We start from the raw sequence: 14,797 nt of genomic DNA, 5'->3' as shown, positions 1-14,797 counted from the left end.
GGGTTTACAGGCATAGTTGCCCCAAGGCATGGTGGATCTTCCCAGAGCAGGGATCAAACCTGTGTCCTCTCCATTGGCAGGGATTCTAAACCACTGGACCACCAGGAAAGTTGATTTTTAAAACCACATTTGTAAGAATAAACCTAGCTATAGGCCACCACGATCTTCCCCTTGTTTTGGATACATACTATATTGGTATTGTCTTAAATAGGTCTTCCAGTGCTTCATCAAAGTCTTTCCCTTTAACCTATCCATTAGCTTCTTAAGGGGAAAAGTTAAGCCTTTTACTTTCATTTCCCAGAGCAGAGTCAAGAATGATTCTGGGATTCATCATGCTGACAACTGTACCCACAGTACCTGGCCCCTGTGGATCTCCTTCCTGTGTGGGACAGGGGAAACAAAGATATATGCCTATCACTTAACCAACTTAAGGACTTCGGAAGGCATACTAAAATATAAATACGTTAAGGTGCCATATATAGTTCAGAGGAAGGGGAAATCATGCCTGGGCTACGGTACTCAGAGGAGGTTCCAAAGCCCCGAGATATGAACAAGGCCTTTCCTGAACATAAAATGAAAGGCAGGCGCCAAAGGTTTGAAACAACGTGTCTGAGGAAAGGCACAGTTTTGCTGAGGTAGGGTTGTGTCTGCAGCAGTGGAAAGTAAGATATTGCAGACTCAGGTTAGCTCCAGGACAAGGACAGAATCTAGCTCTTAAATCAACATAACCCCTTTTCTTTTACAATCAAGATCGCTGCAGCTGAGCCATACTACCTTGCTAGGTCCCAGTTTGGTTATTAATTTCTTAACCTTTGAGGATATGCCTTGTATCACCTTGAGTACAAATGGGTGAGGGGACCAGTTAACTGGAATGAATGCAGGCGGAAATAAATAACAGGTCCTGTGCTTAGAGACCAAAACTGTCGCGGCTGCAAACAGAAAAGGCAGCGCTGACCCCCGGACCTCTGTCTGAAATACTCCTCCATCAGCTGTTCCTCCAGGAGCAGCCGGAGTCTACAACCCGTGAGACTATCTGGAGAAGCCTGGGGCCTTCAACTTCGTTAAAATCCGCAAGAGGTGTGTGTGGGGGCGGGGGGGAGTGGGGGGCGCGGAGGGGTGATAGTTAAGCGGAACTAGCGATAATCCCAGGACGCCCAGCTGGGGAGCGCCTCGATAACCATAACCGGCTCGGCGGCTCCAAGCACCATCCCACGCCCCGCCTCCTAGCTCCGCCCCGCCCCCCCCGGCGACGTCCACGGGGCGGGGTTTCCGCTTCCGGTGGCGGATTGTTGACGCCTGCGGCTGCTGCGGTGGCCACCGGGCTGTTGGGGAGGGGCCAGTAGGGAAGGGAGACGGCGCAGTGACAGGACCGCCGAGGGTGCCGCTGAGGCCACGATGGCGGAGGGGCCAGAGGAAGCCAGAGGCCGCCCTCCCGGGCAGGACGACGGCGGAGGGAACCAGGAGTCCGTTCCTTCCCTAAGAGGCCTTCCTGCCGCCGCCGCCGCCCCACTGTCCCGGGACTGCCCGCAGGCCGAACCCCAGGCCCTGGGCCGGCCCCCAGCCTTGGGCCTCGCGGCCGCGGCTGAGGAATCGGAGCCGCCGCGCGAGCCCGAGAATCGCGGGGAGGCGGCCTCCGGCTCCGACTCTGGCTCCAGCGCGGGGCTGCAGGAGCCGGCAAGCTGTGAGGCGTCCGAGGCCGCGGCCCCGCCGGAGAAGCCGGCGCGGCTGAGCGCCCGAGAGTACTCCCGGCAGGTGCACGAGTGGCTGTGGCAGTCCTACTGCGGCTACCTCACCTGGCACAGCGGCCTGGCCGCCTTCCCCGCCTACTGCAGCCCCCAGCCGCCCGCGCCCAGCTACCTCCCGGCCGCCGGAGCCGCCGCCGCTCCCCCGGCAGCCGCCCTGCCGCCCCTGCAGCTGGGCTATTACAACCCCTTCTACTTCCTAAGCGCCGCGACAGCCGGGCCCGAGCCGGGGCCGTCCGCAGGCATCACCACCTCGGCTCCGGTCGCCGGCCCGGCAGCCCGCGCCCCTCACCTGCAGCCGCCGGTCCGCGCAGCCGCGGCCACGAGGGTGGGACCGGCAGCCGCTTCGCGAGCCCCGAGCGACACCGGGCGGCAGGCAGGTGAGAGGCTCTTCGGGGCACGTGCTGGGGTGGGAGGTGGGGGGCGGGAGCCCGCAGTCTCTGCCCTGCGCTTGTCGCCGCTGCTGCCATTCGCCGTTGTTTCTCCGCGTCTCAGTTCCCAGGGTGTCCAGCGAGGCCCTACTTTCCTCTTCCTTTAGACCTGGCGCTCCGGATCCATTCCCTTACTCCCCGGACTAGTCGCTTCCAAATGTAAAGAAATATTTGCTCCTCAAACCACTTGCTGTTACCTTGCTCTCCACTTTCTGGAGTGAGACCCAGGGCTTAATTCTCAGATGGCAAAGCCGGTTTGTGGGGAGGGGAGGTGTTGGCCGGTAATGCTGGTAATAATCCAGACATGGATTTATAGTTTATATGGTAACTTTTATGAATTAGCGACAATGGAACTGACGGATATTAGAGATTTTCATGAATTCAAATGCAATTATGAACCTTGGCTTAATCCTGTATATTGTCTGTATTGTCTCTTTACTTCTGTATGGATATTAGAATGTTTTGAATTATTGACACCTTTTAGTTTATTTTTATTTTATTCAGGTAATATGGGACAAGACCTAGTTGCCTGAATTTGATCCAGAATTTAGGATGGCAGCTTATTAATCACTGAATTTGTTAAATACATAGAAAGCGAGACAAATGAATAGGGGTAAGATGAGCCGCACAGGGTTTAAGTTTCTGTCATAGGCTTGTAATTACCCCGGTTCTCGATTGAATCCCTGGTGAAATGTACTGAGTACTTTAAATAATGAAATTTACCTGTGAAATAATTTTTAAACATTAAGGGGGTAAAAATAGCTTTAAATTGTTACGAAGTAGCATTGCTGTGTTTTAATAACATGCCCTATTGAAGTCAATTGTTTCAAGGTTATAAAAATTTTTTATCAGTAAGTTGTACCTTGACTTTACATTCCCCATTCATTGCCTAGCTTGGGTTCCAAGGGAACGATTAGTTTTCTTAACTTTTTTTTTTTTTTTTAATTTACAGGCAGAGAGTATGTTATTCCATCCTTGGCCCACAGATTTATGGCAGAGATGGTGGATTTCTTTATTCTCTTCTTTATAAAAGCGACCATTGTCTTAAGCATTATGCACCTGAGTGGAATAAAGTAAGTTAAGGCCACTTGCAGAAAGGTTTTACTATCTACTGTGTAGAGGTCTTGTTTTAAGTTTTTTTCCATGCTTGCCAGTGATTGTATGGATAACTTGTTTGCCAAGGTCAACAATTTCTTTATAGGAACTTTGTCAGATTTACTTTCTTATTGGTTTTAAGAAATAACTACAAAAGAGAGAAACAATAAATTCTGCAAGATGGGGGAGAATTTCACCTATAAAAGTAGGTAAAAGCTATCTCCAACCCTGCTTTGATTTTATTCACTATTTTCTTAGGCTAGGTACAAATTTTTCTCTTATAATTGTTTTCAGAGCGGAGTACCTAAAGACAAAGGCATAAACTGTTAATAATCAGCTAGATGCCATTTCCAAATGGGGCTGCCTATATACATCAGGCAAGTTCTAAATGAATTGCAAAGTGAGCCATTTATTTGAATAGTCTTTCTTTCAGAATAATAGTCATAATAGCAGTTATCACTCGGTAAGCACTTTCTACGTGCTGGGCTTTGTATGGATTTTTTTTTGGCCACACCACACAGCATGTGGGGTAACCCGCACCACCTGCAGTGAAAGGGCAGACTCCAGGGAAAGCGTGGGCTCCACTGGACACAAGGGGGGTCCCTGTATGGATTCATAATCTTGCTACCACTATTAAGTAGAGATTAATGCCTCCATTTTATAGAGATTGAAATTTAGACTTACAAAAGGTTAAGCCCAGAATTTACAAAGGTAAATTTACAAAAATAGAGTTAAGTTCAGACCCTGGTGGTTCAATTTCAGGGCCTTTGTCAGGAACCTGAATGGTTACCATGATTATATCTCTCCCTCCCTTAGTCCCTACACATCCAGTCAAGTACCAACTCGTTTGTGTCAAAATTTCAGTTTTCATCATTATTGCTTCTCCCTAGTCCCAGTCACTGGAGAAGGCAATGGCACCCCACTCCAGTACTCTTGCCTGGAAAATCCCACGGATGGAGGAGCCTGGTTGGCCGCAGTCCATGGGGTTGCAAAGAGTCGGACACGACTGAGCAACTTCACTTTGACTTTTCACTTTCACGCATTGGAGAAGGAAATGGTAACCCGCTCCAGTGTTCTTGCCTGGAGAATCCCAGGCACGGGGGAGCCTGGTGGGCTGCCGTCTATGGGGTCGCACAGAGTCGGACACGACTGAAGTGACTTAGCAGTCCCAGTCACATCATCACTTGCTTGGACTGTAACAAGTCTTCTAACCGATATCTCAGTTTACCATGTCCTGTCTTACATCTAATCTCATAAATTCTGATTCTGCCACTCTGCTGCCTTAAAATCCTTCAGTAGTTTCTCATTGCCAAATTAAGTCTTAATGTCTTCATATGTTTTAACAGATACCCTTGTTTCTTAAACTCCCTTCCCCGATGGCTCAGCAGTAAAGAATCTGCCTGTAATGCAGGACATGCGGGTTCCATCCCTGGGTGGGGAAGATCCCCTGGAGGAGGACATGGCAGCCCACTCCAGTATTCTTGCCTGAAAAATCCCATGGACAGAGGAGCCGGGCGGGCTGCAGTCTGAAGGGTCAGAGTCACACATGACTGAGCACGAATGCTTTATTTTCTACTCACTCTCTCCTCACACAATACTTGAGCCACACAGAAATGCCTGTAGCTGCCATCATACTCTCCAAGTCCTCCTCTCATTAGTCCCGCTCTTGCATGTTTCCCTTAGGCGGGGCCAACTTCTTTCCACCCTTCAGATCTCAACTTAAATGTCATTTTTTCGAAGCCTCCAGTAAGTTGTGTTCCTGTTAGGTGTTTCCAAGTACCCAGTGCTTCTCTATTATACCCTTTGCCCACTTCATTCACTTGCCATTTTATCCCCAGAGCTAGTACAATGCTTACTCATGGTACTGCTACTTATTTGTTGAATAAGATAATCTTTTGTGAAACTAGATAATTAGAAAACATTAGTTTGTGATTTCAATTAGAGTTTATGGCTTACACTGATGAAAAAATACCAGTTCAACTGCTCTGGTAACACATTCTCTATAACCCAAAACTGTTTTTTATAGGGATATCTCTAAGTTTGCTATGCATTATATAATAGAAGAAATAGATGAAGACACATCAATGGAAGACTTGCAGAAGATGATGGTTGTGGCACTTATATACAGGTTATTAGTTTGTTTCTATGAGGTAAGCTACTGACCTCAGCAAATATTTAACAATATAATTTTAGATTATCAGCCCAAGACAGAAATATTGTAATAGAGATTTATAATCTTGTATTTGTCAGGTGTCTTTTTTTCTAAATTTTAACATAGTACCTTTTCAAGTTAAAGTTTTCTGAGCAGAGAAATTTTACAATTTCTTGGTAATACATTTCAGTCATTTGTCCAAAAATGTTTTAAGTTGGTTGTGGAACATGTAATGTTTTTCCATAGAACCAACTTGCTAAAAAATATAATGGCTCATAGAGAAATAACTGCAGTAGACATCTTGTGGTACGAGGATGTTAGAGACCTGCAGAAATGCATTAAAAGATTAAACTTTAAGTATTTCTATGGAATTCTTCCAACTTGAAAATGTTAAACCATGAATCATATGGCAGGAAAATATTGGTATAGTTGAGCCAGTAAGTTATTTTACAATTATCCTTCTCTCCTTAGATAATTTGCATTTGGGGAGCAGGTGGAGCTACCCCAGGGAAGTTCCTGCTAGGACTTCGAGTTGTGACCTGTGATACATCAGTGCTTATTGCACCGAGTCGGGTTTTAGTGATTCCATCCTCAAATGTTAGCATTACAACGTAAGTTCTTTTCTTAATCTACTACGTACTTATGAATTACTGTACTTAAACGTTATCAAATGATGGTACTTACAAAAAAGTGTTTTTAGGATGTTGGTTTTTCTTGGCATATAATAGGCTTACATTTAATAAGTTTAAAACAAAGTTTGAATGTTTTTCAGTAACATTTATTGACTCCTTTTCAGTATACACATCTTCAAGGGTAAGCATTTTATGAACTGGAGGCCACAATAATGAGAGGATTGGGGTGTGGTGCTGTCTGTATCAGTGCTCCAGGCCTAGCTTTGTTTATATTCTCTAGATCTGTAGTTATGGAGTTTAGTTACTATTCTGCCTTGAAGCTTCCTTCTGGTAACACTTGTCAGTACCCCCATCTTAAATAGGCAATAGGAGTTTTGACATGCTCCTGCTCTAAAGTGAAAGAGGTTGTAATACTCACAGTATTCATGGCTAGCTGTTGGCATCTGGCGCTGGGGGAAGGTGTCAGTTCAGTCACTCAGTCATGTCCGACTCTTTGCCACCCCATGAATTGCAGCACGCCAGGCCTCCCTGTCCATCACCAACTCACAGAATTCACCCAAACTCATGTGCATCGAGTTGGTGATGCCATCCAGCCATCTCATCCTCTGTCATCCCCTTCTCCTCCTGCCCCCAATCCCTCCCAGCATCAGAGTCTTTTCCAGTGAGTCAACTCTTCGTGTGAGGTGGCCAAAGTATTGGAGTTTCAGCCTCAGCATCAGTCCTTCCAGTGAACACCCAGGACTGGTCTCCTTTAGGATGGACTGGTTGGATCTCCTTGCAGTCCAAAGGACTTGCAAGAGTCTTCTGCAACACCACAGTTCAAAAGCATCAATTCTTCAGTGCTCAGCTTTCTTCACAGTCCAATTCTCACATCCATACATGACCACTGGAAAACCATAGCCTTGACTAGAAGGACCTTTGTTGGCAAAGTAATATCCCTGCTTTTGAATATGCTATCTAGGTTGGTCGTCTGAGGTTATTGATATTTTTCCCAGCAATCTTGATTCCAGCTTGTGCTTCTTCCAGCCCAGCATTTCTCATGATGTACTCTGCATATGTTAAATAAGCAGGGTGACAATATACAGCCTTGACGTATTCCTTTTCCTATTTGGAACCAGTCTGTTGTTCCATGTCCAGTTCTGTTGCTTCCTGACCTGCATATAGGTTTCTCAAGAGGCCGGTCAGGAGATCTGGTAGTCAAGGCTGTGGTTTTTCCGGTAGTCATGTATGGATGTGAGAGTTGGACTGTGAAGAAAGCTGAGCGCCAAAGAATTGATGCTTTTGAACTGTGGTGTTGGAGAAGACTCTTGAGAGTCTCTTGGACTGCAAGGAGATCAAACCAGTCCATTCTAAAGATCAGTCCTGGGTGTTCTTTGGAAGGAGTGATGCTAAAGCTGCAACTCCAGTACTTTGGCCACCTCATGCGAAGAGTTGACTCATTGGAAAAGACTCTGATGCTGGGAGGGATTGAGGGCAGGAGAAGGGGACGACAGAGGATGAGATGGCTGGAAAGCATCACCAACTCAATGGACGTGAGTCTGGGTGAACTCTGGGAGTTGGTGATGGACAGGGAGGCCTGGCGTGCTGCGATTCATGGGGTCAAAGAGTCGGACATGACTGAGCGACTGAATTGGACTGAGGTTGGTCATAACTTTCCTTCCAAGGAGTAAGCATCTTTTGATTTCATGGCTGCAGTCACCACCTGCAGTGATTTTGGAGCCCCCCAAAATAAAGTCTGACACCGTTTCCACGTCTATTTCCCATGAAGTGATGGAACCAGATGCCATGATCTTAGTTTTCTGAATGTTAAGCTTTAAGCCAAATTTTTCACTCTCTTTCACTTTCATCAAGAGGCTTTTTAGTTTGTCTTCACTTTCTGCCATTAGGGTAGTGTACAGATAGTGGAATAATGGATAATGGAAGTGGATAATAGAAGTTGTGGAGGTGAGTAGATGGTAATTAGCTGAGCAAAACAAGGTTCTGACTGGAATTGCTGCCAGCATGATTCAGTTAGATGGTTATATAAAGAAATATAAACAAGAGATTTTAGAAGAAGCCTGGGGTTTGCTTACATCTTCAAAATTTGCTTATTTTTGTGATTCTAATAATCTTGGGCTACTACTTTTACTGAGAATCAATGTTGGCTAATATTTGTTGAACACGTTGTAAACCAGGCACTGTTTGGACACAACTAATGGTAGAAAATGAACCTAAAACCAAGTCAGTCTGGATTCAGAGCCCACATTCAGCTGCTGTGCTATTCTGTAACTGTTCAGTGCACTAAAAGGCAAAAATCTAATTAGAATAATTCCCCATTCTAAGCTCCTGTTGAAAGCTTTTTAAAGCTTTCCTTAATCACAGGATGACAGGGACTTTTGTGGTGGTCCAGTGGTTGAGACTTCACACTTCCACTGCAGGGTGTGGGTGCAGGTAGAATTCCTGGTCAGGGAACTAAGATCCCACAGCACAGCCAAAAATAAACCACAGGACCCTGCAAAGAAAGAGAGCTGATAAAGCAGTAATTTGAAATGCTGGTGCTCTTCACAGAAGGTAGAAAATGGTACTGTACTAAACCTACTCAGTTTAGAAGACAGTGAAAACATACAGAAAATAAAGATATTAAAAGTAGTGAGTGACCATAGAAAAGGTAAGTAAAGGGAAGTTACTCTGTTCTTTTGGCAAAATACTAGGAAATACTAAGCTTTTAGCTCACATTCTAAGACATTATTGCTTTTCGCGTGAAAGTTCTAAAGTCTAATTTTATGTTATGAAGTCTTTAGAACTGGCCCAGGTGGTTTGATCATAATATAATGCTGCTGCTGCTGCTAAGTCGCTTTAGTTGTGTCCGACTCTGTGCGACCCTGTAGACGGCAGCCCACTAAGGCTCCTCCGTCCCTGGGATTCTCCAGGCAAGAATACTGGCGTGGGTTGCCATTTCCTTCTCCAATATAATGCTACTTGAAAGTAATTTAGATATAAAAGGTTAAAACTCTCAATTGTACTTTGAATGTTTTAAATACATTTTGAGCTTGATAGTCTACTAATCTATATGTAGTTGGTATATAACTTTTTTTTTTCCATTTCTTTAGGTCCGCTATACGAGCTTTGATCAAGAATTTTTCTATTGCTTCTTTTTTCCCTGCTTTCATCACACTGCTGTTTTTTCAGCATAATCGAACAGCCTATGACATTGTAGCAGGAACCATTGTAGTAAAAAGAAATGGGGTCAGATGATGCCCCAAAAAGCCGTGAATTCCATATTCTCTGGAATAATGACAAGACTAAATTATGTGTCAAGGCCATCAGTGTCCCTGGGTTACCTTAATTCATTTAGAAATTAAAGCAGTCGATCCAGTGTGATGCAGGTGACTGTGCTCAAAGTATTGATGTTACCTGAATGCCAAAGAACTTTTCCAGAAGAAAAACCTGTTGAGTCCAAGTGTTAAAATTTGTATATCAAACAGAAGGCAAGTGGTGTCATCATCAACAGACAGTATATACATCTAAGGTGTTAGAATTTGCTGAATGCACTTTCAGCTTTGAAATCTCCAAATGAAACTTTAAAAAGTTATTTTGGTTTATCCCAAAATGATGGAAAACGTCCAGTTGTGTTTTGTAAACACATTACTCTTTTAGTTAACACGTCTTGAGGAAATTTTCGTCTTTGCTTTTTGTGGGGAGGGAGTGGGGACACACACTTTATAATCCACTTAGCTCCCATCCCAGGGGGTGGTGAGTTAACTATAAGGGGAAGGTTGAGGCCAGCCAAGCAGTTCCCTGATCTGAAATGTTAACACCTGTACTGCAGTTTACCGCAGGAGTGATGACTTCACAGCTATTCTTAATGCCTACACATGTATTTCAGGATAAGTATTGCATGATGAAAAAGTATTAAGTCATATTGCTATCTTTTTTTTTTTTTAAGAAAAAGGTAAGTTAGTGATTGCTTTAAATGGGGTGGGGTGTTATGTGTGTGTGGGGGGGGTAAATTTTCACTGTAAATTTAAATTGAAATTCATGTGCAGACGTTTTCTGTGCCCTAAATCAAACTATAAATATGTGGGGGGAAATTAGTTCCATCAAACTGTGGCATATTTACTCTAAAACAATATTCCCAGTATGTGCGCAGCATGAAGTATTAGTGCTTTTCAGTGTTCTGAGTATACCTTCTCTTTATATACAGGATATTCACATACTAGTTTTAGTTTTATTATACTCCATAACTTTTGAAACATCAAGGGGTTCAGTCATCCTAGCATTTCATGATTAAATAAATAGTAGTAGCCTATGAGATACTTAGCAATTTTCCCTTTAGGGACTGTTCTCTAGCAAGAAGAGCAGCATGTCCAGACAGTGTTCGAAGTTCTTTGGCTCTGAGGCCGCCAGCTCATTTGGAGTCTGTCAGGGATGATGTTTTGAGGGAAATGTGTAATACTGTGTGTGTTGCTATTTTATTCTGTCGCTGAATTGTGTGTGTGTGTGTGTGCTTTTGTTAGATGGCCCAGTTAGCTGTGTTGAGATATAGCTAAACTAAAAGTTTTCTTAGGCATTTTCTGCATTTGCTCTATTTTCTCCCCCCAAAACACTAAGCTGTACTGAACAGTTCATATCTCAGGTGCTTACAGGATCAATCTAGGCTTTATTTTGGTCATAATAAATACATTGCTATATTACTGTATCAGTTTTTAAAGTGGGTCTTTTTGACATTTAAAATGTATTTTCAGTTTATAGAAACCTTAACAATGTCCTTAATACTTTTGATTGTAAAATTTCATAAACCATGGATTTAATATAAAATTATTTTGAAAAACATCACAGAAAGCCTGTTAGTTAAATGTGTTAAGATACTGAACAGATCATTCACTTGTCGTTTCTGGGAAGGTAAAGTGTTACGGCCCTTCGCAGTAAACAAACCAAAACCATCCACTAACTTTTTCAGAGTAGATTATTAGGAAATGTTACATAAATGGTTACATACTTAACTGATTAGTAGTGTATACTTCATTGACATATACACACCTCTTTGCCCTGGATTGGGAATTCAAGTTGAAATGTACTCTTACATATCGCTGTGGAATTTATCTTTAATGTATACTTTCCTCTAAGATAACTGGATGGTTAACTACCTGGGCTATTTTTACTTATACAGTGAAACAAAAGTAAATACCCAGTTTGATTTATACATTAAAATATTGCACATCTGCTATACACAAGTGATTCAGATTAATATCTATGTAGATGCATTGAGAGCTATCTTAGGATTCAAGTTAAACTATGTAGCCCTATAAAATAAACATTATTATTACTCTGTCTGCCTTTACATGAAAACCCAAGTCTGATTATGAATGTAGCACTTAGGGAGATTTTGGATTCCCAAATTTGAGGGGAAATAAATGACAAAATAGGGAAGGTTTTTTGGGGTGGAGCCCTCTTTATTTTCTGTATACTTTATTATATTTCATTTTTAGAAATGCTGACTTTTCTGTGTACAGCCTCATACTGAAGCTCCACAGCCTAAAAAGGCAAAAAGAAAGCTGTCTCATAGTATAAATATTATTCATCACTTTTACAAGATAATAAAGGAACAAAAATTAGAAGTCATGCTGAGAATACGATTTCAATGAACATACCATACATAAAACCACAAAACAGGCAGATAATTTAGGCATCTAGAAAATCTACCCATCAACTAAAGCAGCCTGAGTGGCCCCAGGACCTTGAGAAAAGTCAGACACACTAAGTGTATGCTGGGCTGAGGCAGGTGAGAGTGAGTGGTGGCGAGCAAGCTGTGCTTTTAAATCTGTGACTAGAGAGAAGGCCAGTACTTGCTGTGATACTCATATGGCACTTGTTCAGAAGCTAATGCTTTCTACCTAAATTGTCACCGCATCTCCCCCCAAATATTTAGGACTGAAAAAAAATGCATTATATTTCAGAGTTTTGTTTCAATTTATAAAAGTCTTCATGTTTGTTTCAAATGACAGTAAAAATTGTTTCAACTCTTAAAAAAGGACTTTTTCCCTTATGTAACTTGCTTGGGTGCATGGAGACATAAATAGTTCCCGCAAAACAAAGACAGGAGTTGAAAAATTGTTGCTACTTGGGGATAAAGGGCTTTTTGATGGGAGCATGGGTATTAAATATTTTCCTTCTATACTTATCTCTATGAAAATAGGCTATTCTTCCTTTTAAAGAATATTCCTAAATAATGGCAGTATTCCTAAAATCTGGCAAGTATTTCACTTACTTGCCACTTCTCACCCCTCTATGCCAAAGGCCAGAATTTATCAGTATGTACTTGCCTGGGTAAAATTCATCTCAAATTGTGTATGTACTTCCTTGCAGTTTCATTTATAGTATGGTGTGACCCACAAGCAGTAATCTGATGGCCTGCCTACTAAATAAAAATTCAGCATTCTATTTTTAATAATTTATATGCCACCACTTTGTACTGTCTCAATAAATACCTGGTCAACAATGCTTTGTGTTTTGCCTGTTTCTTTGAGGTTTGCTCTAGAATCTCTTGCTTCCAAATACAGCTGCTCTAGCATTCTCTGCCTTCAAGAGATGAGTGCTTTCAGAAATAGAAGTCTATCCAAAAAAAAAAAGATCATCCACTTTGAGGTATATTCTTTTAGCAAGTCACTCAAGTTAGCTGTAGATGACTAAGCTTTTGATGTTAAACTAATCCTGTCCATTCCGTAAAAGCTGTTAACCATTCCAGCCACCATGCAAGGTATTAAAGACCCACATGACGAACAAGAATTCAGTCACAGCTAGTCAAAGAGCCGGGCGATTTAATCTTATTCTGGTCTTATGAGCACTCCCTATTCAAACAATTACAACAAAACTAGATCGACAGGATACAAAACAGGTTCCTCAAGAAAGAAAAAGATAATAAAAGGTAAACTTAAATGGAGTTAAACTACAGTGTGGTCTGAGTCCTGTAGGCAGTGTGCTGTTAGACACCCAGCCACTCCACTCTGAACTACAGTGGAGGTCAGAGAGAAGTTTCTAAAAGTCGCCCCACGTGCTCCACTCTGAACTACAGTGGATGTCAGAGATGTCTCTAAAAGTCGCCCCACATGAAAAGGAAATGAAAGCTCTGACATAAAGCTGTTGTGTAGCTAGACCCAACACATTCCATTTTTCTCGATTTTACTATACCAAGTGTGTCAGTTTCCATTAGACAGGGCCAGCACCTGACACCCTAATATTAAAGAAACCGTAAGTTCTTCCCCAGGTTAAACCAGGAAGTTCATGGACTGGTTATAAATTGCTAACATTAGTCCAACACTTTTATCTCAAGTAATAAAATCCTAATTACATGAATAATTAGAAATTCATAACATATTAGCTAAAGACTTAAACTTCAGTTGTCTGAACTGTACTTTTTCTTAACGCCTCAAACTGTAAAATACTAAAACCAAAAAACAAAAAAACCCTACCCCTTAGAAGTGGCAGGCCTGGACCTCAGGCATTGCAAGTCTTCCAGGCACTTATTGAATGATTTTTGGACATGATCTGAACCCAGCGAGTGCATGAATCTCTGGTGCATAGGTCTGAGAATATACATTTGCCACACCCCACCAAACATACTGATAGATTCAGTGAGAACAACTTGACTCTTGCAAATCAACTGAATTATATAAACATACCTGATTATTCAATCTTTTTGCATATGGCTTTCTTACCGTCAGATTATTTTCGGTTAAAAACAGTTCCTCATTGATCCAGCATGAAAAGTGGGCTATTTTCTTTCCATAACGTTTCCCCATGTTTCACAAACAGCACTTGACTTTCATCTGTGTATGGAGTATGGAACCCAAAGCTGCTATTACAGCCACAGGGAGTGGGTCTGCAGCCTGCACCAATCTGATGAAGAGATATGTCGGCTGGGCTTCAGCAGGGAAAGATTTGTGGTTGGAACTGCTACCAGGAGTGTATTCTATAGCTGCCACGTGCAGCCTGAGAGTTAAAGCAATAGAGATGAAAAAACAAGTCCCAAGTCCCAACAACTCTAGCCCTAGAGATCTCAGTTCTGGGGGCATAGGAGACTTCATTTTTAGAAGATAACTCACCCTGTTTGGTTTTTGGTTACTAGCTTAAAAAAAATTAATGAAATATTTCTAGTACATTTTTAATGAAAAATCTTTCCCAGAATAGAAAGCTTAATATCCCCATCCATATGGGTCTAAAACAATGACTAAGACTGAGCGAGCATGCAATTTAGTTAAGCATTAACACCCCACACGTTTCCAATTTACTCCATTAGTATTCACCATCATCTTCTGCCCTCCAAACAGGTTCATGTCAAACATTTATTCTTTAATAAGTTGAGAATTATAAATACAAAATTCCGACTCCAAAGCTAGCACTTGATGATGGCCTAAGACATTTCCATAACAGAAATCATTTCACTGGAAACAGAAAAGCTCAAACATGTTAAAGTACTGATTTTAGACTCTAACCACAACTTCAGTAAAAATAAAAGTCACCATAAAATTACATGTTCAAATTGAAGAATAAAGTTGTCAAATGCTCTCGCCCAAGAGCTCTTTTATGGGCCGTAACAAAGAAATCTACTTCTTAAAAAAAAATAATAATCCGTAAAACAATCCAAAAGAAATCGCACAAAAGGACCACTGAAGTTTTTGTGGGCTACTTTAGGTATGTATCTCCAAAAATTCAATCAATAAACATTGTCTAGTCACCGATGAAGGAAGATACAAGTACAAACAGAAA

The 14,797-nt window shown here is 42.1% G+C and overlaps 1 protein-coding gene across 1 annotated transcript; it reads left to right on the top strand.

Moving 5' to 3' along the window:
* Window positions 1-1,276: 1,276 nt before the first annotated feature.
* On the top strand, window positions 1,277-12,532 carry FAM8A1 (family with sequence similarity 8 member A1). Its single transcript, XM_061398780.1, has 5 exons — window positions 1,277-2,122; window positions 3,126-3,246; window positions 5,295-5,418; window positions 5,892-6,031; window positions 9,142-12,532. Exons 1-5 carry the CDS (start codon window positions 1,396-1,398, stop codon window positions 9,284-9,286), a joined length of 1,257 nt encoding a protein of 418 aa, XP_061254764.1. The 5' UTR covers window positions 1,277-1,395; the 3' UTR covers window positions 9,287-12,532.
* The last annotated feature ends 2,265 nt before the right edge of the window (window positions 12,533-14,797 follow it).

This window comes from Bos javanicus, chromosome 23 (assembly GCF_032452875.1).
Source record: "Bos javanicus breed banteng chromosome 23, ARS-OSU_banteng_1.0, whole genome shotgun sequence".
Classification (NCBI taxonomy): domain Eukaryota; kingdom Metazoa; phylum Chordata; class Mammalia; order Artiodactyla; family Bovidae; genus Bos; species Bos javanicus.
This window is presented reverse-complemented; position numbering and strand designations above follow the sequence as displayed.

Coding starts and splice junctions, on each gene's coding strand:
- FAM8A1 (XM_061398780.1), top strand. CDS start 1,396: ATGGCGGAGGGGCCAGAGGAAGCCAGAGGCCGCCCTCCCGGGCAGGAC. Junction 3,247..5,294: donor ATGCACCTGAGTGGAATAAA/GTAAGTTAAGGC, acceptor TGTTTTTTATAG/GGATATCTCTAAGTTTGCTA. Junction 5,419..5,891: donor TATTAGTTTGTTTCTATGAG/GTAAGCTACTGA, acceptor TTCTCTCCTTAG/ATAATTTGCATTTGGGGAGC.